Genomic DNA, 27324 nt, shown 5'->3' with positions numbered 1-27324 from the left:
CCCGAGAGCATAAACTCATAAATGTAGCCGCACTTTGTTCCAGCCAGGCTCTTTATGCTGACTGCTAGCACAAGGAAGCTACATCCTCTCCTCCTGCAGCTGTTAGCACCTAGCGGCTAATGCTACGTAAGTAAACATTCATGCTTGATTCAGATTGACCTGGTTTGGCTGTTTAACTTGTTCCCAGATTGTCAGGTTTACTGGGCTGCTTACACTCAGCAACACGTCCTGAATAATGATTTGCAACTTTCACAATAAAAGCCTTAGAAATGGTGAAAAAAAATCTGGACTGTCTGAAAGTTCAGATCTTATAGGAACTGGAATTAATGACTTAATGCCATGCAGAAAACCTGAAAGTGCTATAAACATCCTGGTACTAGTGAAAATGTAAAAAAACCAAAAAATAACACTAATTTATCTGCAATGTTCTTACATAATTGTGGCCTAACTGTCTCCAGTTTTTCCTTGAGTAAAAAAACAAAATTCTCCATCTGCCGCCATCATATTTGAAACATAATTTTTGCCTTTCTGCTATTATTATCTGACTTGTATACCTTTTATTGATTAATGATGTTTTGGTTCAAATATTGCTTTTGGTTTATTTTGATCTTTGTAGATTTTCAGTTGTTCGGGTTTGTTTTTCCAAGTGGTTATATTCATATTCATATCCATGACAGCTGCAAAACTCTAATATCCTGTCTGATTAAGATGGACAGAATATCTGGACATAAACGTCATTTTCTAATATTTAGAAATAATTTTGACCTTTCGGTCACCTTGACCCCGACATGTTGAAGTTATGAGTTTAATTAAAACGATAAGAAGCCCAAAGTGACTCCCAGCAACGAGCTGCTGCGTTGATCAACCTGACGTCTCGGGTTAAACTCTCCTTTCATGGGAAAGTTTCAGCAGAGCTGCTGTTGGTGTGAAAACCCAGAACCGGTTCTGGTCCAGTCTGAGTTCTGCTGCCAGACGCAGAACGTAGCGGCCAAGTAAAACTGCTGTGAAATGTCCTGCGTTTGTTTCTGCACAGATAAAAACCACAGCGCTGACCCGGTCAGCTGCAGCCTGGTTCTTCCTGACCCGGCGGGTCCGATCTGCCGGCGGGTGACCTTGACCTCTTGACCTCTGCTGTGGTTCAGACCTCCTGCAGTGGTTCTGCTGACGGTCCAGATGGTTTCATGTTGAACTCCACTGTGTGGTTCTCAGTTCGCTCTCATTCATGTTCTGCAGGAATCGTTTGTTTTCTTTGGTTCTGAAAACGGTTCACTGTTTTGTTTTGTTTAAACAGAAATATCCTCTGTGATTTTCTCTGAAAACAAATGAAACTGAAGCTTAATATCCTGCTTTATATGGATTTATGTAACACATACCTGAGTCCAGGCCAGGATAGCAACATGAGAAACGGAGAGGAAACAAAGACAAAACATGGAAACATGAAGAAATGATTCTGTTTATGCTAATTTACTCGTTAACATGCAGTCGCCTCATAAATATTCATCAAATTTAATAAACTTATTGGTAGAAATGAACAGCTGAATAAATCCAGAATGATTACTGTCTCTTCAAGTGATGAGGGCAACCAGATGATGATGTCATGGTTTTGGAGACTTCTGATTGGTTAACAGAACCAGTTGAGTTAATGGGAGCCAGAGCTGTTGACAGGATGGGATAGTCAAAGGCCGCTCAGCCAGACTGTCTGAACCAACGTGTCGTTTTGTTTGTGTTTCCAAACTCATAAAAAATGAATCAACTTTCATTTCTGCTGCTAGACGAAATGAACTGGAACATTTATAGGAAACCAGCCTAAACCAATAAATGTCCTGTATGAATTATGAATGAATTCATTGAATCAGAATCTGAACATAAATAAAAGTAACTGCTGGACTCTGTCCCCAGAAGGGATGCAGCCATATGGTCCCCATGGCAGCTAGCATGTTAGCATGCTAGCTGGTAAGCGCAGATGACTGCAGGCATCTGATCGGTGGGCCGCTGCCTTCTCTCTCTCTGGGTCCAGATTGTTTTATTGTTCTGACTCGGTTCTGACCCGGGCCAACTTCCTGCTGCCGGTCCGATCCGTTAGCGACGACGTTTCTGTCCGCTGCTGGATCGATACGACCTTCAGCCACAAAAGTTTCCCAGAACTGGAAACAGATCGGATTTTAGCCGAGCTGCCACCAGAACCAGAACAGCGTGGATAATGTGCAGGTTGACAAATTGCACAAAGTTGTTGCTCCACTTGTTGCTGATGGCTTTTTGAAAAAGTTTTTGCTTGTTGAGTTTTTGGAAAACTGATGCTAGATTTGTTTCTCGTGGCTTTCTTGAAAAAGTTCAGGACGTCGCTAATCGATGTTCTGAGAAAAAGTCTCTAGACAATCTGAGAAGTTAGACAGATAAAGTGGAAATGTCACTCATTGGCTGCAGTGTTCTTGGCCACGCCCCTCAGCGTCTCCTGACTCCGCCCACTCTGGTAGGATTGTTTGTCTGGGGGCGGGGCTTTTAGTTCCACACTGGCGGCTCTCTGTTATAACCAGAGATTTAAATTCAGATGAGCTTCAGTTTTTTAAAGTGAAAATAATCAACAACTGCTGCTGAGAGGCGTCTTAATTTATGTTTCTGAGTGATGTCATCCGCTGACCCAGTCAATATGGCTGCCTCTCACTGAGGTCATGTTTGAAGTGTAATCAGAGGTGAGATCGCTCTCTGCTTGCTGACGTTATTCAGCTGGAATGTCTGGTACCGGTCCGGGTCTGGAACAGTTTAACATTACCTAACCGGGCCTGGTTCTGGTCCAGGTTCTGGGCCTGGTTCTGGTCCAGGCGGACGGGTCAAACTGAACGTCCTTTAAAGGAGATGTAATGAGGCTGAGCTAAATAATCGGATTTTTTCTCGTTTGTTAAATTTCTTCAGTTCTGATTCAGATCCAGAGAATCTCCACAGCAGAAAGGAAACCACAGTTCATGAATTAATACCTGATTGAAATTTTGTTTCACAATCGTGACTCCTTAGTGCTAGTGACCTTTGACCTCTCTCACCTTCAGCTTCATGCATCATAACATTATTAAAATGATTTGGTCTAGTAGAAAAGGTTCTGTGTGAAAAACAAAGTTTCATTTTGTGGTGGAGACATTTTGATCCCATCTCAACCTGTCAGTTTAAGGTCTGGTCTTTGACTAGGCCATTGGAGAGCTTGTTTCTTTTCTTTCTGTGTTGTAGATCCATTGCTGTGTTTTGGATCTTTGACCTTTGACCTGCTGACTGAGGCCTGTGGAGTCAGGCGGCGCTCCGGGGCTTCATGCCGTGACGTTGGGCTGGATCTGGTTTCCTCTTGGGAAAAATCCTTTTTTTACTTTATTATTTACAACTTTTTGAATTTTTTCTTTAAAATCATTGTAATAGTTTCTTTTTCTTTTTCTGGGAGGATGGACTTCAGATAGCTTGGCGATGACCTTTGAACCCTTCCCAGGTTGACAGGGTTCCTGTTGCTGACGTGTTTCTGCCTCCTGATGTTAGTATGAAACATTAAACTGTAAATATGTCTAAAAGTAACAAAAGTCCAAATAAAAACATTATTGAAGGATCTTAAACTGTTTGAAATTAGACATAAAGATTCTTTCTGCAGGAGTAAATCAGAGATGTATGAGCGAATATTGATCATTGATCAGTTTTGACAGTGTGAACATGTTAATAGTTGGTAGGAGTGATGGCAGGGTGAGGGTGCGCCGTTGTCTCATTAATGCGCGTCCGTCCACACAGTTGCTGCCTGTTAGCGCCTGTGTGCTAATGAGCGCTAGGGAGGGATTAGCGTGCGTCTCTAAGGGAACGGGGGTCAGTTCCCAGGAGGGGGGGAGAGAGGGGCCTGTTCCCACCCTGACCCCGCCTCCTGGGTCCTCTCTGCCTGTCTGGAACCATTTCCTCCCTCTGTGACCCGGTCCGTCCCAACGGGTCACAGCAGGCAGAAGAGTCAGAGGTTCTGGAGAACACTGAACCAGAAAATAACCAGAGTGGGTCCCACCGGGTCCCACCATGTCCCACCGGGTCCCATGGCCTCTTAGTGGTGTCCTGGCTCAGCGCTGCATGTCAACTCGGTTCTCCGAGGTCAAACAGCGTTTTGTTCAGGAAGCCATCTTTGTTTTATCTTCACCTTTCAGGAAGCGCTGCACCACCAGCAGGCTGCTGACTCTGCCGGTGATACGGGGAATTAGTGCCTGGAGGCCTGATGAGGAAAGGTGTTGCACCATATTTTGACTGTATGAGCTGCTGGTGCATTTTAAGACTATGCTACGCTAAAAACATAGCAGTGGGGAAACAAATGCAAAAGGAAAAATAAAGAAAAAGACAAAAGTTTACATTTTTGGATGAACATGGTGTTAAAATGCAACAGCGCCTCCTACAGTCACAACGTACGGTGCAACAGAATATGGGGCAACGCCTGTGTATATCGGACGTCCAGCATTTCCCCCAGTAAGCTAGCTTATTGTTTGTTCACTAAGATAATTGCGTTCACATCAGTCTGAGTTTGCGCTCAGGTTATATGGTTCTAATGACATGCTAACATCCATGCTAGCTAGCACCCTCCCTAGATAATAGCAGAAAATCTTGTTTCTTAAAAGAACTGATTAGAAAGACACAAATTGTTCTTTAAAGTAAACATTTTTGCTCTTGGATTTAGTAAAAGTTAGAGATAAAATGGTGTTCACCTTTTCAACCAATTTTCAAAGCTTATTCATAAGTTTTTAGACTGTGAATCTACTTAATTTTCAGAATATTTTACAATAATTAATCTTCTGCAACTGCTTAGTGTTTGCTCGCTCATCAAAATAATTAAATCCAGATATTGCGACTTGTCCAACATCAGTGTCTGACCTCAGAGATGCTCAGAATTCCCACAAGCCTTTTCCTACATTTTGGGTAAATTCTTCCCAGAATTTCACATGTGGATAAACTTCAGACAAAGTCGTATTGCTTCCCTTTCAGAGCTTTTTCCAGGAAAACCTGAACAGAAACGGAGAGAAGAAGCAGAAAAAGTGGAGAGAAAACTTTCAAATATTGAGGGAAAGTCTGACTCTGCTCTACTCGACTTCCTGAAACAGAATAATTCAAACAAAAACAAAACCAGTGGAGGTTGTGACCCCCCACCTCGCATTCCCAGTGGGCCTGACTGGTTCAGTTTGAGTGTGAATGGGAGAACTGGGAGACCGGGGTTGGTGAGAATGTAGCTGAATAGACAGCTGAAGCTGAGGCTGATGTTTGTCTGGACTGGAAGGAAACGCTTTGCATTTTGTTAAAAGTTGTTTACTGACGAAATGTTTCACACGGTTTCTCTGAGTGGAACGTCTAGTTAGCAGAAAGACCAAGTTTAGTTTCTTTCTCAGTGTTTTTAGTGAAAGGCTTAAAGCTGTAAAATGATTCCTAAATGTTAGAACAGAGTTTTCAAAGTGTGATGTGCGTCTCCACTAGAGGGCGCCAGAGTTCTTTATAAAGTGAACCAGAAACAGAAACTGCTAACATTTAAGCAACTTCACAGCCTCTGCCAGGATCAGAACGGATCGGTTTTTAGTAAAGTGAGTAAAGCTAACTTTACAGTTGATGGATTGAACTAGGCCATCTGCGCTCCAGCAGTTTGGCCTCATGGACTTGGTTGCACACCTCCAAATTCTTGTAACTCTGCACACATTGTGTTCGCCAACTTTCTCCTAAACTGGACGATGTAGAAGGTGCTCTTGCAGAGGAGGTTCACCTGTACGGTAATTTTGTGATCTGCCCATTAGAGCTCGTTTGGAGAACACTGCACCAGGTACAGCTGGACCTCCTCTGCCAGAGTAATTCCAAATTGTCCAGTTTGGGTGAAAGGTGGCGAATCCGATCTTGGGGGCGGGCCAGCACTCCGGGCGTTAGGGTAAGGGTTCAGCACATGAACTTTAACCCCCGCCCTAAGGAGACAGTCTGGGCTAGCTGGCTCTCACACACCTCGAAAACCCCTGAGTTAGAAAATAACTCATCCTTCTTTCCAGTAGGTTCTGCTTGAAGCTTTCAGCATGTGGAGGTGAGTGAATCTTTATAAGCGCAGACAGAGAGTCTGCACAGAGTTACATGAGGTTAAATTACTTTATTATTATTGGACCTTTGCTGAGATATGTGAGTCACACTTGCTTACATTTTGTAGCAGTTGGTGCACAAATTTTCAAATGGATTTAGGTCTGGACTTTGACTAGGCCATTTTAAGACATGAATCTGCTCTCATCTAATCCATCCCATATTATCTCCATATGTAACCTCCGCTCCAGTTTCTGGGTTTTCTTCCTGGATTTAGTTTCAACTCTGACCTGCTTCACTGCCCCCACAGCATGATGCTGCCACCACCATGCTTCACCAGGAGGGTGCAGTTTTAGTTTTCATGCAGGCTACACAGTGCCAGTCTCTCCTGAGCTGCATATTGACTGACTGAACTTCAGACCATTTTCCAGTAACAACATAATAATAACACAAGAACATTCTAATGAACATTTAACGCTGGAACTGGAAGACATTTTAAATAAACAAACAGATGAAATGGATAAAGAACCAAACTGAGAGCAAAGCTCCAGACTGAAAACGTTTATCATCCAGGTTTTGTTAAATAGAGAAAAACAATAAATCATGCAAATGGAAATTGAGTTTGTTTTAATTTATCACGTGGTTAATAAATTAATAGATTATTGCATCAGGTCTATTTTGCTATCAGTTCATGTTTTTGACGCTGAAACTCTCTGAAGTCTCCATGGATACGAAAGCAGGCAGAGACTCCCTCGCCCCCCATGTTGTAGTTAATTCATCTGGAATCTGGAAAATGTGTTTCATACATAAATCATCCCTAATGGCACTGAAACTTGTCACTCCCCCAACATCGTAACTCTAGCTACATTCATTCCCTGCTGGGAAGGAATATATTAAATTATCTCATATATTAGATTATCTGGGTTTAGGGAGCCTTTTCCCAGAGCTTGACTGCGCCCCCTGCTGGCGGCGCTCGGCGCTGCAGCCCTGTCTCCTGCCAACATGGCGCATCCTGCACAGCCACGGTCATTATTCCAGCCTGAGCAGATTAAGCTAATCGCGTTATGTCGTAGTGAAGCGTAGCCGGCGGCGGAGAAGAGGTCCGGCTCTTCTGCTGTTACCATGACAACCCCAATAAAACAAACACTGGGCTGTCTCCAGACCTGGTAAAAGAGAAAAAAACATGATGCAGCAGTTAGAAACTTCACATGAGGAAAACTTAGCAATAACAACCAAAGAGCTTCATTTGCTCTGCAGCTTAAAGATGAAGCTCAACTTTATGTCCAAACGGCTGATTTATCACCAAACTGCAGATCTGATGATCCAGCCTCATCATAAATTACATTAAGAAGAAATTACAGGAGTCTCTGGAAAAACCCTGGCGTTAGTCCAGTTTGTAGTTATCATTTAATCTCGTTAGCTCATAATGTTGCAACAGTCAGTGTTATTCTTCAGTCCCTGTAATAACCAGTTCATTCATTCATGTGAACAGATGGAAGTTTGTTTTCTGTAAACCATCATGTGACAAATGAGGAAAAAATCAGAATTAAAAAGAATTTTCAACAGATTTAGTTCTGAGTCAAACCAATCAAATCCTTTGAGCAACCTGTTCCCCTCCTGGCCTGTGGGGGCACTGCTCCAAGAACCACTGAAGGAAACAACACAAAACAAGACACTGAGAAAACTTCCTTTTTCGCCAAATGGAAACAACAAAGGAGTGTCTGTAAGATTTCTTTTTTGTGTTTGACTAAAAAGCACGACGAATTTCCCCAACTAGCACTAGGCTACCATGTTTGTTTTGGTTGTATTTACCCAGAATGCCCTGCGCTGTAGTCCACTTCCTGTTTTTGGAGCGGTATCCCAAAAAATTTTGTATTTAGTGGATTTTACATTTATGTCTTGAGTGAAGGAAATGACTCTGAATGCCTTTGTATGAATTAAACCTGATTGTTTTTGTGGCCCTGGCCCCTGATAACTCCATGTTATTGGGGCCACGGCCCCCGCTAGCTCCATGTTTTTGGGGCCACGGCCCCCGATAACTCCATGTTATTGGGGCCACGGCCCCCGCTAGCTCCATGTTTTGGGGCCACGGCATTCGTTAGCTCCATGTTTTGGGGCCACGGCATTCGTTAGCTCCATGTTTTTGGGGCCACGGCCGCCACTAGCTCGATGTTTTTGGGGCCACGGCCCCCGCTAGCTCCACTCTTGGAAACGGGGCTAGCGTCTGGAAAATCTGTGATCAATTGTTTTGACAACATAATTTGTTGATTTATTTTTGACTTTCTCAGGGTTTAGTTGTAAAGTTGATCATATGCCTGCCATCACCACTAGATGTCCTCGGTTGCCATAACTACCACCTGTTTTCTCACTGAAGCTTCAGCTCCTCAGTTGAATTCACAAAGACTCTTTAAAAATGTAAAATCTTGTTTCTGTCTCCCCGTCCTGCAGCCAGAAGAGTTGGAGGCGCTCCACTCTCACACGTTCCGGGTGAAAACGTTCAAGAAGACGAAGCACTGCGGCGTCTGCAGACAGAACATCGCGCAGGACGGACTCGTCTGCAGAGGTGAGTCAAACCCTGAATGCTAAAGCGCTACATCACCGTGGTATCTAGACAAAGCTAATTCTAACGTGATTGTACCAACATGGTATATAGCAGAAGCTAATTTAGGGCAAGCTAAGTGCACTAAACCTTTTCCAGGTCAGTAGAAACACTAAGTGAATAATTAATTCTCCTACTAGCGTGTTAGCACATTAGCGGACCACACATGCCCTCCACTCTTGATTACCAAAACTTACACTTTATTCAACTTAATGTTTACAAAACAGCCAATTAAATTTACACTTTCATAATTTATCCATAAAAGCAGAAGAGCTAAATAATTGGCTCCACTCTTATGGGCATTAGTGGAAGTGTGCCCCCTGCTGGTGGTTACTGTCTCACATGGGACAGGGTTGGTCTGGAGATTTTTCGTCCCTGTAATAAATCATGTTTCATCTTTAATGGGGGTGAAAACTTTTCACTTGCTGCCGTTGTGGAGGAGGAAGTGTCTTCCCCTGATGTTTGGTTCTGCAGAAAGCAGAGACCCGATAACTCGCTGCTGTAGTTTTCCACGCTCTGGCCGGACCGCCGCTCCAGCTGCTTCCTGCCTTTCATCCCAGATCAGCAGAAATAAAACGGTGTTGACGTTCCATCCGACTCTCTGCTGAAGGAGCCCAAGGTTTTCCTTCACTTTGGATCTTCTCAGATCACATGTCCTGGAAAAACACGAGCACTTCCTGTTTGGCTCTGCAGCTGCAGGTCATGATGATGATGATGATGATGATCTGGCTCCCAGCCAAACTGCTCAGATCTCCTGGAGTCAAGAAATCAAACTGGAGGAGCAAGTGAGCCCCCTGCTGGATGGGCTGAGATACTACAGCTGTTCAAGATGTTGCAGATTTCTGAAGATAATCAAAGATTTTAGTTTCTAAATGAAGACCTTTAGTCTAGTATCAGAAGCTCGTCTTCTCTTCCTGCTGTTCTGCTTTAGTTTTCTGATCTGTAATCATAATCTATCGTGTTTCTGGAAAAAAAAATGTTCAAAGATAATATGACCAGATGGTTCTGTGTGATTGATAGACAGTGTTGGTGATATTTAAACACCAAATATAGTCTTAAAACGATAAACACATACAAAATATCATTTTCAGTGAAGCTATTGTAATGTTGATTAAAAGTAAAATAATTGACCTAAAATGGATAATAATTAGTCAGTATTTGTTTGAATAACTTAATATTCTGAGGCTTTAAATGTTTCATTTTAATAGGTTTTATTTTCCTAACTCTGACCGTTTAGTTTGTTAATTCCTGAGGTTTGGTTCAGGATTTAGATTTTCTGTTATTGGTTTTTATTTATTCAAGTGAATGCAGGATGTAGGAATTACACTGCAAAAACAGAACGTCTTTTTTAGTGCAAATAGGTTAGTGCACCTGAAATAAAACCAAACTAACTCAGAAGTAACTTTTCAGCAAGAAATATTAGCTTATTTTAAGTAAATTTTTGAATATTGATGAATTGTTCCACTGGCAGATTTTTTCATTTATGGGAAAAATGTCTTATTGGTAGAAAAACAAACACCAAAAAAAAAAAATACTCCAGAAGAATATTTTCTAATATGAGATGAATGAATCATATTTTTAGGATTTGATTGAGATAAAAATGCTTTTATCTCTTTTGATCTTCAGTTTATGATGCCCATTTGGTGGTTACCTTGGTTACCATGGTTACCATGGAGTCAGATGAATAAAGTACATCCTGACCACCAGGAGGCAGCAGAGATGCATGAACTTGTTTCTGGTTTTCACTGTAAATTTCCCACAAACTCCATCCTGATTGTTTAACCAGTGTGTCAGTTTTGTTGTATTAACATGAGGTGTGTGTGTGTGTGTGTGTGTGTGTGTGTGTGTGTGTGTGTGTGTGTGTGGGTGTGGGTGGGTGAGAAAGCAGCTGTTTAAACAAACGCAGTGACACACACAGTAAGGTGACAGAAACGGTAAACAAACAGGAGTTGGTGTCAGTTTTTGTCAGGAAGATCCGAACATGAAGCGAATCGTCAGCAGAGATTTTTCTCTTCCATGTCGGGAAAACAGCAGCAGCTGGATGAAGGCGAGTCGTTTCCTGCTGTACTCCCACCCGGACTGGGCCGGCCGGGGGGTGGAGGGGACCCGGGGGGGGCGTGGCCTGGGAGATGACGGGCGCTGTATGAGTCAGATGAAAGCTGATAATTTCCGACATTAATACCAAGGAACACAGGAAGCAACTGGACCGTCTGTCATCATCTTCACATTACAGCAGCTAATCTGCAACTAAATGGCCTAGTCAAAGTCCAGAGCTCAGTTTGGGATTCTCAGATCAGAACCCTGAGGATCAGAAGATTGGGCCAAAACTCCTCCTCATCGACCCGACGGATTTTTTCACAGGATTGTTTTTCCATAAAAAGTTAAAAAATTAAGCGGAGCGGTTTAAGACTTATGCACAGTGAAACTGCCAGGACAGTGTGTGTGTTCACGGTGTGTGTGTTCACAGTGTGTGTGTGTGTTCACGGTGTGTGTGTTCACAGTGTGTGTGTGTGTGTTCACGGTGTGTGTGTGTGTTCACGGTGTGTGTGTGTGTTCACGGTGTGTGTGTGTTCACGGTGTGTGTGTGTTCACGGTGTGTGTGTTCACGGTGTGTGTGTTCATGGTGTGTGTTCACGGTGTGTGTGTGTGTTCACGGTGTGTGTGTTCACGGTGTGTGTGTTCATGGTGTGTGTTCACGGTGTGTGTGTGTGTTCACGGTGTGTGTGTGTTCACGGTGTGTGTGTTCACGGTGTGTGTGTTCACGGTGTGTGTGTTCACGGTGTGTGTGTGTGTTCACGGTGTGTGTGTTCACGGTGTGTGTGTTCATGGTGTGTGTTCACGGTGTGTGTGTGTGTTCACGGTGTGTGTGTGTGTTCACGGTGTGTGTGTGTTCACGGTGTGTGTGTGTTCACGGTGTGTGTGTTCACGGTGTGTGTGTTCATGGTGTGTGTTCACGGTGTGTGTGTGTGTTCACGGTGTCAACAGAACGGGGAAAGTGGGCGGGGAGGAAGAGCCCCGCCCTTGGATTGTGTTCGGCGGTCCGAAGTGGACCCGCCCGGACCCGAGGGGGAAAACGGTCCGAGGAGAACCAGGGAACACCGCCCCCCTCTTCCTCCTCCTCTTCCTCTCTGCTCTCCCTGCCTAAGAAGGGAAAGTCGGACCGGCTCGGTCCGCTCTTTAGTGCCGCTCTGCTCTCACCCAATAAGGAAGTTCTGGCCGTCCTCCATGCGGGCCTGGACCGAGCCTCACCGGGGAGTTCTGGCCCGGCTGACCGGTCCTGCTGCTTATCGGGCCGACAGACCAGAGGAGGCTGAAATCACAGAACCATCAGAACCAAACCAAATCCGGCTGACGGGAAACAGACACAGGAACGGGTCAGAACCGGGCCCAGAACAGAACTGGTACTGCGGTTTTTAGTGAATAAAATCACAGAAATAAAATAAAGTTGTAAGTTTATAAGGAAGTCGTTTTGATCAGAATCTGATTATTTCTGCTGCTGATAATAATTTGATCCTGATGTTTTCAAGATGAATTATTTCATTATTTGTAAAACCAATAATTATCAGGTAAAAACCTGAAAATTAGTTTTTCTTTTCAATGCTGAATGTTCAGTGAGTGAATAAATAAAAATAAAAGCTTCTGCATTTTAAAAAATGGATTTTTAATGGGAGTTTGTCACTAAAGAAAAATATCATTTGGAAAAGAAAAGCAATTAAAAGTTTAATTTGCATTGATGCAAAAATAAAACGTCCAGAAACTAAATGGAATAAATGGAGGATCAGAAAAATAGAAGAAAAGCAGGAAATCTAATTCAAAGTCTTTATTTATTCTGTTATTCAAAACGATTAAAATCAGTTATTTAATCTGAGCTTTGATTGAATCACGATAATCAGATCATGTTTCTGCTGTGACTCTGATATTCCTGTCGCCATGGCGAAGACGGCGCTGGGAACCCGGCGGGTCGCGGTGCCACCCGCGCGCCGAGGCCTGTAATCAGGAGGTTCTGACCCAACATGCCAGGCGGTTCTGAAATAGAACCCAAACTGGCCGTGATGTAATTACACATTAGCTTCCCACCGTCTCCACAGCAGCCGGTTGACACGCCTGAAATCTGTATTCGCACCGCTTCAACAGGAAGCACTCGCACCGCTTCAACAGGAAGCACTCGCACCGCTTCAACAGGAAGCACTCGCACCGCTTCAACAGGAAGCACTCGCACCGCTTCAACAGGAAGCACTCGCACCGCTTCAACAGGAAGCACTCGCACCGCTTCAACAGGAAGCACTCGCACCGCTTCAACAGGAAGCACTCGCACCGCTTCAACAGGAAGCACTCGCACCGCTTCAACAGGAAGCACTCGCACCGCTTCAACAGGAAGCACTCGCACCGCTTCAACAGGAAGCACTCGCACCGCTTCAACTTTTCCACATCGTCACGGTTCATCAAACGTTGCAGTTTTTAATATTATTTTATGCGTTAAGTCAGTTTATAAGTTAGTTGAAATAACTGCAATTACTTCCAGAAGTAGAAGAGTCAGAATGGCCTAGTCAAAGTTTAGACCTTAATCCAATCATTCTGGCTGAGCTTGACTTTCAGCTTGTTGGTGCTCCACAACTTTAATAGAACTGCCACTAGGTGAGGTTCTGTACAGAATATAAATGCACGCCGCACTTTTCAGATTTTTAATTTGTGAAAAAAATAATTTCTCTTCAGTTTTGTTCCGTCACATAAAATCATAATAAAAAAAACTTTGAATTTTGTGGAAAAATTGTCAATATTTACACTTAAAGTTCATCATTTGATGCTTTTATATTAACTTTTTGTCATATTATTACAGCGTTGTCCAAAGTGTGGCCCGGGGGCCGTTTCTGGCCCTTGGACTGCAATAGTGGGGCCCCCAACCTCAATTTAAAAATGCTGCACAGCTTAATAAGAGTAAAATTTCTAAATATTTCCAATGTAATTTTATTGCAATAAGTTTTATAATAAAAGAAAAGCCGACTGTGTTGGACCCAAATCAGCTTTTATTTGATGTATTAAAACATGACTAAAAGTTAGCAAGTGACAAATCCTGTTTTTATAACAAAGTAAATTTCAGTTAGTTGAGCTGAAAAAAACAAAGCTAGATTTCTTTCTTTTAACACAACAAAATCATATTTAAATTTTGTATTTGCAATAAAAACATCCGTTTCCTACAAAAATAAAAATAAAAACCTTTTTGGCCACCAAGTGACAGAAAGTTTGGACACGCCTGTATTAGTCGATCAGTAACTTGACTCTGTGAGTGTTCATCCGGATCAATATTAGTTTCATAAAACAAACATATTTTGTTGCAGATTATTGAGTCTGACTTCAGAACCAGAACCGGGCCGTGTTCTCGTTGGTATCGGATGTTTACGCGCGGCTCGGTGGTCTGACGGCCGGCCGGAGGAATGCGTCTGGCCTCAGGAAGAATAACTCATTACAGGAGGAGGAAAGCCTTCCAGGAAAAGCACACGGCGCTCCGCTTTGTTTGGAAAGCCGACACCTCTGCCGTGTTTGGGTTCCCGGTTCTTCCTGAGGTTCTGACGGTTTACGAGCTGCTGGTCCAGGTGCTCCAGTCGGCCCAGTCTCTGGTCCCGGCCTGGTGGGAGTCCACAGAGGGGACATGGAGACGGAGGGCCAACACGTCCAAATGGATGAAAAACAAAATACATTTACCCTGATTTGTTATTTTAGATTTGAATTCTCTCGGTTTCGGACCTTTTAAGGTTCGTTCTTACGTAATCGGAATGAATCCTGAAACAGAATCAGGAGGGAAACTTTTTATGGGTATGAAAATTAATCCAACACAGTTATGAAAGCTTGTTTTTGGTTTGGTTGTTTTCCAGTTGAATTCATTTCTGAACATCTTTGAAATCCATTTAGATTCATGAAGCTTTCACTGAAAACCAGCTAACTGGTGAGCGCACAGCCGCTATAGCTGAGCCAATTTTATCTTGGCTCTCTTTAGCTAATTTTGAAAACATTCAGCACACTTGGCTTCCTCTAAATACATTTTTCCAGGTAGAAGCTGAAGTGCTATTTTATCGTATTGTTTTGGAAACATTCCGTTTAATAAAGTTCAGCATCTGTTTTGAAGTTGAAGTTTTAGTAATCGACTGTTAAGAATTCATCAATGTTACTGTGTTGGTAGGTGAGCAGTTACCAATTCTGCCCTGTGGAGGGCGATATAACACACCATCGATGTAAGGGTATCAACAGGATTTAAATTAGTGCCTTAGCATTAGCTTCCACTAATTATTATGTAGGAGTATCACATTAGCATAGCATGCTAATGTTTAAAATCAGTGCTTTACGGTTAGCATAGCTAACTCTTTGGTTAGCGATGCCCAGCATAGCAGTTGTTGTTCAGGAAGTGATTCTTTGGTACCGACTGTTCTCTCATGGGCCCTGCGACAGACTGGCGACCTGTCCGGGGTGTACCCCGCCTCTCGCCCGGAACGTAGCTGGAGATAGGCACCAGCAACCCTCCCGACCCCATTGGGGACAAGGGTGAACAGAAAATGGATGGATGGATGGATGGATGTTCTCTCATGGTTTCAGTTTTGTAGCTGCTGAGTGTTGCTAACTGTGCTGCTGATTTAGCCTGGATGGAGAACGCGAGGAGTGCATAAATATAAATGGCTAACTAATTGAATAATCCTTAACAGTCGATAACCAAAACATGAACACAAATATTTAACTTTATTCAACTGAAAGTTTACAAAACAGCCACATAAATTAGAGCTTTAGGATTTATCCAAAAATTAATTCAGGAGAAGAGCGCTAAATGTTAAAGTGCTAAAGAGCTAAGCTAAAAAGTAGCTTCGATATTAGCATATTAGCGGACGTTTGCTCACCACTGTTAACCGGTTTCCGGACAAAGCTTCATGAGTTCAAATGGATCAGAAATGATAAATTAAAACTAAGTGTGCTAAACATTTTCAAAGTCAGCAAAAGAGCTAAGTAGAAAATTAGCTCGGCTATTAGCACTTTAGCTGATTTTTCATCCTTCTGCTCGTGTTGAGATGCTGGGCAGGTCCAGCTGCACAGAAAAGCCTGTTGGGGCGTTTTCATCTTAAGTGTCTGTGGAGTTAATCTTGTTTCTCTCTGTGTTTTCTCCAGTGTGCCGAACGGCGTGCCACAAGAAATGTGAAGCCAAGGTAAGAAGCAGGTCGTTTTTCACCTCCAGACTCCAAAGGGAAGCAAGTGTCTTGATGAAAAGCTGACTTTAGGCCGGAGTCAGCTTCCTTTTAGGGCCTGTAGATGTGGAGAGGAGGGGGGTCTCTGGAGAGTTTATGGTTCAGGAGGAGAAAAAGAAATGCTAAGAATGTCTAAACAAGCTCTGAATGTACCAGAATATGTTTACATTGGATGAGCTTCTGCGTGTAGGAGATCGCCTCAGGTCTAAAAATAAAGCCATCTGGATGGAGCCGTTTGATCCTCTGAATCATCTTCCTGTTAGAGAAAGATACCATTTAGCTTTACAGCTAAATCCGGCCCAAACGCATCACCCTCCTCATCCAGCAAGAAATCATTTCTTAAGAAAGATGGCTGGGTGCCATTAAACCTAAACCTTACTGCAGCGTTTGAGCTCAAACTCACAAAGACGACTGCATTAAGTCATCGGTTCTGATTCTGTCCGACCCGCTCCGGTCTTTATGCAGATGAAGATCACAGTGTGCTGGACAAACGCGGCTCATAGCGTTCAGGAAGCTGCAGGCGACGCCGACGTCCAGAACGAACAAATCAGCCACTTTCCATCTCCAAACCCGCAGCATTATTTCCTTTTCTAAACATTTTGGCTGATATTTGTCATCGCTTTGGACAGGAAGTAATTTGCTAACAAGCCTGAGATGAAAAACAAGGGAGTGACTGCGACAGGGTCAGGCGTGATCGCTATCGGCTCTCAGTCCAGACTGAAGCAGAGGATTGTTTTTAAAAGCAGAACCAAAACTGGTTCCATAAACCACCTTGTGGATAATATTAGCTTCATATTTAACCTCCAAACAAATGGTCATCAGACCTGTTTGTTCACAGCTGGATGTAAAATATGTGTTCAGTCTTGTTTGCAAAACTTCTCATCAAGGTGACGACGGAAAGGAGCCAAAAACAGCAGCGAAGGGAAGCAGAGCGCGATTAGAAACGGCAGGAATTTCCTCTAAAAGTCTGAATCCTTTGGCTTTTCCTCCATTTTGTTTGGAATATGTTTTCAAAAGGCTGAAGCTTCATTCTGCCAAAGGTGCATTTCCATTTTCAGTAAAAAAACAACAACAGATAAACATTAATTTCCACAAGAAATGAGAACAAAACAGGCTAATTAAATCCTGCTAACTGATGTTAGCACAAGGTTTTAAGGCCTGATGTTGATATGAGTCATAAACAATCAAGATGCAAAGAAAATGTTTTGTAGGTTTAGTTTGTTGTAGAGAGGTTAATATGCAGCTTTTTGAGAATAGTGTTTGATACTTAGTTATTTTAACTAGTAGTCGACACATTTCTGCTAATTTGCTAATATCCGAGCTAATTCTTAATGTGCATTTTTGCTAATGTTGAAAATATTTAGCGTAAGTGCTTTACTTGGCTGTTTTGTAACCTTTCACAGTTTGACTTCTGTGTTGAAGCTTAAGACGTTTATATTCATACTTTTATTTTGAAGAGGGTGAAAGTTGTTCCATTTAAATTCTAGTGAATGTTTAACACTGGAACTGAAAGACGTAGAAAGAAAATAACCATAAATCAAGCAAATGGAAATTATTGATCTCATCTTGATTTATCACGTGATTAATTGGTTTATTGCTTATTGTATAAACACTTTCTGCTGATATTCAAGGCTAAAGATTTGATTTCCAGACATGAGGCTCAGATGTTGCAGAGTGAAGCGAAAACACAACTTTTGATGTTTAGCACGACGTCATCAGCATACAGCTGGACATGAGAACTGCCAGCAGCTTAGACTCCATCATTAATGTAGACAGAAAAAGGTTTGGCCAGAAATGGAGCCCTGAGGCATACCTGTGGATGTTTTACATGGTTCTGATGAGATGTTTTCAATCGTCAGCTGTTGGACATGGTTGGTGAGATAATAGATGAAGTCAAACTCTCCACCCAGAACTTTACGACGTCAGGTGGCATCAAACCATGAAGAAGCTCTGTGGTTTGTTTCGGTTCAGTAAAATATAGAACAAGATAACTGCTATGATTAATGTCCTGATATTTTGTTTGTTAAATTATTGACAGCAAATTCACCAAATCATCCCGAGATGGAAACTAAGACTTTGTTTTTCTAGAGCAGTAATGACATCTATCTGTTGAGAGGGAAACGGTTTTGATCCTCCGTTCAGAAGGAAAAATGTCCATAAAGCAACGTGCAGTGACACGCCCACCTGCTTCCTCATGTTTTTCATTCCTTACTTCAGGATAATGAAGCACTTGTTTTCAATTTTCCAGCTCTTTAAATTCTCCAGATGAATGTTTTGACAAAGTGGAGTCTGGATGACTTTGTTATTTCAGATTTGTTGTTTGTGACCCTTCAGTTCTTTCAGCGGGTTCAGGGTCCTGTTAAAGGCCTCTGGCGCGCTGATGAATGTGTTCCCCTTCATTCCCACCTTTGTGCCAAAGGAAACGCTCATATCTCCTTCTGAGGAGCTAATTATGAAAACATTTCCAGTCATAGTTGAGCTTTTTCTTCATGCTGAGCAGGTGTGAGGCTCTCTACTGGAACTTTTAGAGGACAAATCAATTTATGCAGCAATAAATAACAATCACAGTGATTGGTTGAGTCACTGCCCTGTCCTACAGAAAGTTTTATGGCTATTTTGGTAATGGGTGCAAATCAGGAGCTAATATTTCTGAGGTATTTGAGTGGAAAAACATTCAGTGGTGCAGCCAGCAATCATTTCAAACAGGTGTATTGTTTAGTGGCTCCTGAATGATTATTAATGGGATTATATCAGGACACTTAATGTTACCAAGTCAGGGTCCTTAAAACACTTTAAAAAATCTGTTTCTGCCTTTTACTGGTGAAAAGCTATTTTGGACTTGAGGTGTTGAAGACAGGCAAGTCAGAAGTTTTTCCAACATTTTTCACATATTTGAACGATCATCTGAAGATATAAATTTCCTGCTTCAGCCAGGAAAACAACACTCCACCTTTCCTTTGTTATTTATTACCTCCAAACCGTTCAAACACCTGCAGGCACACATGTGAGGAGATTTAAAAATATATACAATCAGATAAATATTGGTTAGCTCAACCCAAATGAAAAGGTTTGTCTAAGTATCCACATATTAATATTAAATTATTGGTAATATAAACGCATTTACTTCACAACTGTATAAAGTATTTTAATTAAAAGTTCTAGAACAACATACATCATTACTTTCCCCTTTTAAACTTTTAGTACCAGTTATTATTATACAGTTTTACAGCAGGCTGGGCTGAAGGGGGGTAGCTGTTAATGTCAAGCTAGCATGCTATGTAGCGGCTAGCTAGCATGTTGATAGCCATAATGCTACAGCCAAAAACAAAGCATTTTTGTTTGCGTAGCAGCATAGATTATTAGATTGAAATAATTTTCCTCTGAAACTTTCCTAGGAACCCGACAAATGTTGTTAAAAGAAGCCCAAATTTTACCAACCCGCAAAAAGTTGTTTTTTCCATCTGAATGTTTTGGAAAGTAGAAATGGTCCCTCAAATCGGTGCAGGTGAACCTGCTCTGCCAGAGCGCCTTCCAGGTCGGCCATTTTGAGAGCAAGGTGCTCAGGTAGAAGTGTCGGTCATATCAGTGGGACGATCTGTTCATATGGAGCCACAGTAGCTGCAGAAAGAGGCTGAGACTGATTAAAGACAGGCGCAGCCAGCAGCTATCATGCTAACTCAATTAGCAGTCAGCGGACAGAACACATGCTCAGCAGCCTGCTCTCCAAAACATCAAGAGGCTCAGCACGCTGATTTCGCAGCAGAGAACATCTTAAACATCCACTAAGAGGTGTTGAAAAGTGTCAAACTAGAACGTTTCTGGTATTTAAAGCAGTGAGTTTAGCGTTAAATGAGCCGTTTGAGCTCAGGTATGCTAATAACAGGGCAGCTAGCTGCACTGATCTGTAGCAAGAGCAACAATCTGTCATGTTCTCAGCTGCAGCAGCAAACAGCTTTCACAACCAGCACTGGCTGCCGGCCATGAGTTTGGTAAGAGTACAGTAGTGAAATGTGCTTAGATACAGCGGAGAAAACAAACAGGAACGCCCAGCGCTGCACGCCATGGAGTAATCAGGAGTTTAGGGAAGGAATGTCAACAATAGGCCAAGTGAACGGCGGAGACAGTGATGGAGGAGCCGGGATTTAAAACGCCACTCCCCAGATCTGCCTGCAGCATCAGAACGTTCTGCGTTTCTGTTTACACACATGAACGTTTCACCTCCTCTTTTGGCTGAAAACGACCCCATCTCTTCGGTTTGGCCCTTTCTCCTTCAGATCCCCACCCAGAAATCTGCTACATGCTCATTGCTGCCAGGCGCAGGATTTTCCTGATGCAGCAGGAGCGGAGGCGCTCTGATGCTGTCTGGGAAAGCCTGAGTCAGACTCTGGAACCGGACCGGACCGGACCGCTCTCTCTCTCATTAACTCTTCATCCTTCTGTCTGGATATCGAGAAGTGAAACGATCCGACGTTAAATCCTGGAGAAACATGGATTTTATGTTGTGTATTGATTTCATGCTTCAGTTTTAGAGATTTTTCACAGATTTTTTTACTTAAGTTTTTATAATTTTCAAAGGTTTTTATTGAGAAATATGTGAATCTAATCTGCGACAGACTGGTGACCTGTCCAGGTGACCCCGCCTCTCGATCGGAACGTTAGCTGGAGAGGCAGCAGCTCCTCCAGACCCGACTGGGGACCAGGTGTTAGAAAATGGATGGATGTGAATCTAATTCAGTCGACTGTCAGTGTGATGATCTGGAAACATTAAAGAGTAGCTAACGCCAAATAAACTAATAAACTGTTTTTGTGTATAAATTGACTAAATATGTTCTTTAGGGCTCTATCTTTATGTTTCTGTGAAAATTGTGACTCTAATACCAAACTGTCAGTGCTGCCCTCTGTGGGTAGAAGTTAGCTACTGCAGTTGATTTTTACATTTTCTTAAAGTCTCAATTTATTGTTAGTTTCTCCTTTCAAAACAAGTTGCTAGATTTGGCACTAATCAATTTTTGTCAAAATTTGTCACTAGTTGCTTTTTAAAATAAGCCATAGATTTGAGGCTAGTCAATTTTTTCAATATTGTTGCTAGTTTTTTTTTTTAGATCTGACGATATTCCCTTTTTTGAAAAATTTACTCATTTATTGCGAGTCACTTTTCCAAATAAGTCTAAGTTGTCGCTTGTCAATCTTCTTTTTTAAATAAATTGCGAGATTCATCACGTTTTAAAACATTTGCTAGATACGTAGCTTGTTGATTTGTTGCTAGTTACTTTGTCAAAAGAGTTGCTAAATATGTGACAGCTAAATAGTTGTCAGGTTGGGTACCTGACCCCTGACCCCTCCACTCATCCAGACTCTTGGCCACGCCCCTCTGTGTCTCTCGGCTCCGCCCACTTTGGTCGAATTTTTCCAGCATTGTCTGGGGGCGGGGCTAAACCTTTACATCGGGTTTACTTCCACTTTAGAGTTTGTGAAACCAGAATCTTCTGGTTAGAACAGATAAAGGAATATGAACATCCCCACATCATAACACCTGAGCCGCCGTGCTTCACAGTTGGATTCAGTGTTCGCGGATCAGGTAACAAACTCTGGACCCAAACGCAACAATGTTGCCGTTTCGGCTCTTCCATCCGTTTGAATCATCGTTTTCTGTTTCCCCAAAATTGGAGGTAATTAAAACTCTGCAGCCTCAGTTTGATTCTACGTTTTTCACAGTATTCTCCTTAAAATCATTTGCAGTGAAACATTTGACTCCATTTCAGTCAAAAATCCAACCAACCAACATCTGCTGCCTTCGTCTTCGCCTGCTGGAGGAGCTGCGTCACCAACTGAACAAGACAGTCTTATTATTTTAATACTTATAATTAATGATTCATTTACACAGAATCATCAGCTGCTGTTCAACACTGTTGGGTTTCTGTTACTGAACTACAGCTCATAGTAAATTGATTGGCGACTGATCGGATGGCATCCTGCTGTGACGTAAAGCGTCCATGAAGCTCCAGGTCTGGAGTGAAGAGGCGCTCCGTTATTCTGGCCTGAAAAGTGAAAGAGAAACTTTAGTTCAGTCAGAGGTTTGAGTTACACCTCAGGAGCTGGAGACATAATCCCAGCGATGCTTTTTTCTGATGGTTCAGGTATAAAACCAGCCGTCTGTCCTTCCTTCCTTCCTTCTTTGTCATTAATAGCGAATGAAATGTCCCGACATCTGGGAGCGAGACTGCAGTTGAAGGTGCTGCCTTCCATGTAATTACCTCCTGCCAGCATCAAAGCGAAGCGGCGGCCATGTTTTCCATGTCAACGTATAATTTTTAATGTGCAGCAAATTTGCAGCAAACATTCCTGAGTCTGTTTGTTACTGGGAAACAGCAGAGGAGGCTCTGAAAGCAGCTGCTGCCATCGGCTCTGAGCGGATTCAGCTTTTAAAGGTTATAAAGGTTCCCGTTAGGTGTTCTGGTGTCACTGGTTTCACTGGTTTTCCCCAGCCTCGCGGCTCGTTTGCAGAAATCCCACAGCCTGGGATGATGGAGAGAAATCCACTGAAACGCTTCTGATTGCTGTAATTACTCCGCGTCTTTATACTCGACGTTTAGCCGCTTTACACCAGAAACTTTCCACTTCAAAGCCAAACTCTCAGCAATTTCCATGTTTTGGTTTCTGCCAGGCTGATTAGCAGGATATTATACACATTTAACTGTTAGTTTTACGGTTCTGCTCACCTTTTCAAGGCGAGGCAGAGAGCAGCAGCAAACCTTAACAAAAATATGTGATTTCCTTTGAAAAATGTCTCATAATGGAGCGAATTTCAATAATATGAAGTCATAGTTTTAATTTTCTATGTGAGTTTTTGCAGAAAAGAAAGTAACTCACTGTTAAATAAAAATGACTAAAGTGTCTAACAGGTACTGAAGAGTTCATAAACACACCACAGTTCATATAAAGTAATATTTATTAATCCCAAAGAGAAACATTAAATATAATATTATCTTCAGAGAGTTGTTGTGGATGTTTATGCTGCAGCAGCAGTCAGTGTTACAGTGAATCTGAAAAGGCCTCTGACTGAAAAACAGTCCACATGCTAACAGCTCAACATCCAGGTGACGTGTTGCCATGGTAACATGTCCTGGTTGTAGGGACCGGTTATTATAATCGTACAGTTTATCGTTATCATTACGAGAAACAATATCGTTTATTTTCATTACAAAAAAAGTTAGCATGATAAAAATTCAGATTTACTTCCCCGATAAACTGAGAATTTTATAAATCAAAAACCTGCTGACATGTTTGGATTTCTTTCAGATTTATGAAATTAATTGTTAAATGTGTGAAACTTGTGAACTTTTCTGAAAATATTAATAATTTTCTTCCATCCGTGTCTCATTGAACTGGCGTCTCCAAACCGTTAGCTTAGCTCTGCACTGCCTCCAGTCAAAAGCCTCTTTCATGCCAGTTCCTCTCATGTGGCAGATGTGCAGAAAGTGAGAGTTACGGTGTGTGTGTGTGTGTGTGTGTGTGTTGCAGGAGGGCGACTCATATTTAACCTGTAACCTGAGAAGCTGATAACAAGCAGAGAATGAGGAATGAGCTTATGAGAACATCAGAGTCAGAAAAGTTTCTGTTCCTCTGCTTTCCTTCTCTTATGTGGGAAATTAAATTTCTTTCTCTCTTATTTCATGTCTGGGTTTGGATCTAGATTTGTAGGTCTAGGTTTGGGGGTAATTTTTGTTTGAGTTTGTTTGAATTTGGGTCTAGATTTGGGGTTTGGGGGTCTAGTTCGGAGTTTGGGGATGTTGGGTCTTTTTTGGGGGTTTTGAGATTCTGGGTCTGGTTTGGTTCTGTTCTGGGTCCGGCTGTGGGAGGAGGTGGATCGGTCGGAACCAGAGGGCGGAGGAAGCCTCCCAGTGCTGCACTGCGCCGCCTCTCTCTCCTCTGGCTGCTCTCTGCTCCTCTCGCACATTACGACTCCCGAGGAATTTTTATGCTCATTTTCTTGGAGGAGGGCTGAGAGAGGGGCACACACACACACACACTCCTCCCTCCCTGAAACACACATACACACACACACTCCTCCTTCCCTGAAACACACACACACACTCCGGGCTCCGCGCTGCGCCACGGTATCGCAGTGGATCTGTGCTCAGCCGTCCGGCGCAGGCGGGAGGAGGCGAAGGCGATGCAGCAGTGAGACGGGGTGGGACGCAGCGATCCGGACGGGATGGCCACGGCCGTGTTCCAGGTGAGGAGGGCCGTTTGCTCCGGTCCGGTCCTCATCAAGTTCTCTGTGTTGGTGTGAAGGACCGGTTCGGATGTGAGAGCGAGCCTTCAGGAGTTTCACGCCGTGTTACTGTAATCTGAGTGTTTTCTGTGTAAAGCCGGGCTGGCTTCTCTCCGTGTGTGGTCTCCACTGGAAGGACTTTTCCCGGTTCGGCGGGACGAACCGCCCCGCGGTGAGAAACCCGGCGGCGCTGGGGAAATCTCTGCCCAGGCTTCCAGCTGCCTCCTTTTTATTCCTGCTGAAGGGAAAAGTTAAAGTCAGATTCCTGCAGAGATTTGCAAGGCCAGCTGTTCAGAGACAGCTGTGAGAGCGGAGCAGCTTTTGGGTTTTTAACATCAGATTCATTCATCTCCATGGATTCATGGGGTTTTGTTCCTATAGTATGAAACAAAACGGCTGTTTTGTGTTAGACCAACTTCTAAACACTTCATTCATATAATTGTGCGTCATTTCTGATTCTCCTCGCTGTAATTCATACAGGTGACATTATTATTATTATTACTGTCTATCATGTGACTGAGAGAATGAAAACCAACAGCACAGACTTTAAGGTCAACTGGGGTTTAGTGCAGCTGTCTAAAAGCTGGAACAATACTCAATATGAGTATCGCTGCTGGCGCCGATATTTACCGATATGTTTCCAAACCTCATCGCTGACGACACAAAAACCCTGAAGACACAGAGGCAACTTCCTTCCTCACCAAATGGAAACAAAATGGAAAATGGAGTGATGTCAGATTTTAGCGGCTGTAGGATTTCTGTTTTGTTTCTGGCTAAAAGCTAGCACGTTTGTTTTGGCTGTATTTACCCAGAATGCCTTGCATTAAAGTGGACTAAGCACACCGGTGCGAATGTAAAGACATCCAACATAAACTCTGAGTAAGAATTTTGGATAACCTGATAAAATAAATCGTTTCATAATTTTAAGCCTAAGATAACCAAACTGTATGCTGATGATGTGTTTTTTTATTTACCCGTATGCAAATCCAATCCAGTGACTGTCTGATAAAACGGCAGACACCGGTCCGACTAGATGAACGTCTAGATCTGGTAGACAGAACCAGGATCCAGCTTCACCTTGAGTCAGAGCAGAACTGGATTTTGTTTCTGCTGCAGTATTTCTAGCTAAAGTTAATCTCACTAACAAACTTGTTTTCTGCTGTTGAAGGAATTCAGCAATTAAAATGTAATTGTTTGAGCGACAGAAGCATCGAAAGAGCCTCCATTTTGAAAGAGTTTATCATGCTAATGATTAGCTGCTAACAATGCTAAAGCTAGCATGTACAGCCTGACTAAGCTACGCTGCGTTCCAGCTAACGTAGCCGGAGATGTCGGGATTCCAACATGGCGGCGCCCAACAAGCCGTTGTTCCTGATCTCTACCGACGTTTTCAGCGTCACTTTCCATCAGCAAACACTTTGAGCTGCAGCCGTTTATGTAACATTGATCTTAGACACACCCTCACTGTGTCTTATTAAATAAACATGTTTTCTCCACAGATTACTAGTGTTGATACAAGGAGCGGCCATATTGAAACTGTCAGAATTATGAACTTTACTGTATTTTATGAAATAAACATCAGAAAGTAAATTGGCAACTGGGATCAAACTAAAGTTCTTATTTTGGTTGGAGGCCATCCTGCTGTAAGTTAATGTTCAAATAAAACCAGAATCCCCCCAACCCCCTACATGTGTTTGGGGGGGTAACCTTCTGAAATAAGTGGCTGGGTGTGTGTGGGAACGGGACTTCAGCGTGTGGACTCTTCATCAGGCGGAGGAAGACGAGGAGCGGGGCCGTTTAGGAAGGTGTGAGTGGATTGACCGCCTGTCTGGGATTTGGGATAAAGCAGCGGTTCATGGACCGTTTCAAAACCAAAAAAAACACACCAGCGTGGAGTTTCATGCTCCTCTGCTGATGTAATGCTTCTGCGCTTGATGTGTGTGTGTGTGTGTGTGTGTGTGTGTGTGTGTGTTTCAGTCCTTGCAGACACAGATTAACTGCTTGCATCACTGTCTGTTAAGCTAAGCTTTTTGTTTTTCAGCCTCCATCGTCTCATTGACTGAGCAGCTTCTGTTAATGAATAATTAGGTTTAAATGCATGTTTTTAATGAGCTAATTATAATTTTTGTGCGTTGATACTGTACTGTGCGCTGAGGTCCGTTCCACCCGCCGTCCTCTGGGCTCCACATTGGCAACCTGCAGGACTTTGCTCACATAAATAAGCTGCAGCGATGCCAGAGCTCCAGCTTTTAGTGTAATTAATAGCATCCAGTCAACAGAGGGAAGTTTTGTGTTTATGGCGACGGGCTGCAGCAGGAAGCTGCTGTCCCAGCACTGTATGGACCAGACGGAACCAAAGGTTCTGACCATTTATTGGTACTATTGTGATAACGACAAAAATGACAAAAATAACAGTTTATAATAAGGTTTTTAGGCAACTTTATGGCTCCACAAACATAAATACAGCTTTCCAAAGAGCTTCTTTAGGACACCAGTCATATAAAAAGAGAAATCTGTGTCACTAAGCTGCATATTTACTGACATGCTTATTGAACAAAGAAAGAACAAAGAAAATAGGAACGCTAACAATTCAACAATACAGGGAGTTTGGGACGTTTTAAACATTAAAACATTTAACCATTTGTCCTACAAAAGCTGGGCTAGCTTGTTTGTTTTGGTTAATTTTGTTTGAGTAATTTGTTAGTGAGAAGATAAAGGTTTCATGTATTCCCTTGAAGTTAATCAAACAGTTAAATGTCATTATTATCAGTTTATAAATTAACAATCGATGATGATGGGATTTTTTTGACTCTCAGTCATAATGAGAAGCAGCAGAACTACTAGCGCCCCCTGTAGGAATCAGTGAGACGATTATCCGTCTCCTTCCTTCAGGTTTTTGAATATCCTGGCAGACTGATACTTGGACTGGTCCGTTTCTCCTCCATGTGAACGCTATGTGAAGCATGCGGCCGGCGGCTCTGGCTGGAGAACAGAACCTGTTTTCTTTCTTCTCTTATCAGGACTGGAGCGTCGGGGGAAAGCAGTCTGGTTTCCGTGCTTTTAGCCGCCATATTGTTTGGGTTTTTATGGCTGATTGATTGGGTTTGCCGGCAGGAAGACGGGAAGCCGAGCTGAAAGTTCTGCATTGTTAAAGCAGCCTGGATGCCGATGTTTTCTCTTCATCAGATGTT

The 27324-nt window shown here is 42.7% G+C and overlaps 1 protein-coding gene across 10 annotated transcripts in view; it reads left to right on the top strand.

Moving 5' to 3' along the window:
- Window positions 1-27324, top strand: part of tns1b (tensin 1b) — a 119964-nt gene that overhangs the window by 27886 nt on the left and 64754 nt on the right. For 8 of the 10 annotated variants that reach the window (XM_028022418.1, XM_028022408.1, XM_028022412.1 and 5 more), the window contains exons 2-3: window positions 8485-8599; window positions 15782-15819. In XM_028022418.1, coding sequence (XP_027878219.1) covers window positions 8485-8599; window positions 15782-15819 — 153 coding nt within the window. Of the gene's footprint in view, window positions 1-8484; window positions 8600-15781; window positions 15820-23911; window positions 24095-27324 lie in introns of those variants that run through there. The other 2 variants (XM_028022415.1, XM_028022413.1) reach the window with 1 other exon arrangement.

Source organism: Xiphophorus couchianus, chromosome 7, assembly GCF_001444195.1.
Source record: "Xiphophorus couchianus chromosome 7, X_couchianus-1.0, whole genome shotgun sequence".
Classification (NCBI taxonomy): Eukaryota; Metazoa; Chordata; class Actinopteri; order Cyprinodontiformes; family Poeciliidae; genus Xiphophorus; species Xiphophorus couchianus.
Note: the sequence above shows the minus strand (reverse complement) of the source record. Positions and strands in the feature narration are given on the sequence as shown.